General features: G+C 46.9%; 1 protein-coding gene across 1 annotated transcript in view; it reads right to left on the bottom strand.

Annotated features, from left to right (window-relative positions):
• Positions 1-643, bottom strand: part of LOC119590416 (proton-coupled folate transporter-like) — a 7,743-nt gene extending 7,100 nt beyond the window's left edge. The window contains 2 exon segments of the mRNA XM_037939083.1: positions 30-357; positions 417-643. Coding sequence (XP_037795011.1) covers positions 30-357; positions 417-643 — 555 coding nt within the window.
• Positions 644-761: the final 118 nt, after the last annotated feature.

The following is a 761-nucleotide window of genomic DNA, read 5'->3' as shown; positions in this document are numbered from 1 at the left end:
TCAGTGCTGGTATTAAGGGCCCTCTTCACCTCCTCGAAGGTGAATGGAGTTTCTGAATCTGCAGACGTCTGAAGAGCTCGGTGGATAGCCTCATCTCTCTCAGGCAGTAGGGTTGAAAGGCAATTTCTAACTGGGAGCGGGAGCTGTGATGTGTCACTCCTAGTCTTGAACATCACGGCCATTCCATAAGCCTCTTGCTTCGGCTGTGGGTGACATGGTTGTCTCCTGAACTTGGCAGTGACTATGCTCAATCTCCCCCAGAGATCTGATAGGGAAGTGTGGACATTTAAGGGCCACTGGATCCATGTGAAAGTCTTTTTCTCCAGGATTTCCTTCTCGATGACTTTGCTGGCAGCTCTGAAATTCACGAAGAGCTTAAGGGAGGGATGCCTCCGTAAAGTGTTTTGTAGAAGTACCCTTTAATGTTGTAGTACCAATAGTTCCTGTGAAAGTGGGAAGCAGAGACATTGGTGGTTTGGCTTGATGTGCTGCTGTGTGTAAGGCAGTAACTAGACCAGATTCGAGGTGATCCAAATGGTGGAATAAAACTGCTTGACCAGTCTTCTAGGACCTTTGTAAATAAATGCCAGTTCGCTTGCTTTAGATTCCACCTGCTTGAAAGTGGAATAAGTTCTGTAGACATAAGGGAATATAAATCAGGTCAAAACTGTTAGAAACAGTTTTGACCTGCTAGGATCAACTGACGTCACTGGACCCCCCCCATGTCAGCCCATTTCAGATGTCTCGGGGTTAGATGGGAC

The sequence above is a fragment of the Penaeus monodon genome, chromosome 27 (assembly GCF_015228065.2).
Source record: "Penaeus monodon isolate SGIC_2016 chromosome 27, NSTDA_Pmon_1, whole genome shotgun sequence".
Lineage (NCBI taxonomy): Eukaryota > Metazoa > Arthropoda > Malacostraca > Decapoda > Penaeidae > Penaeus > Penaeus monodon.
Note: the sequence above shows the minus strand (reverse complement) of the source record. Positions and strands in the feature narration are given on the sequence as shown.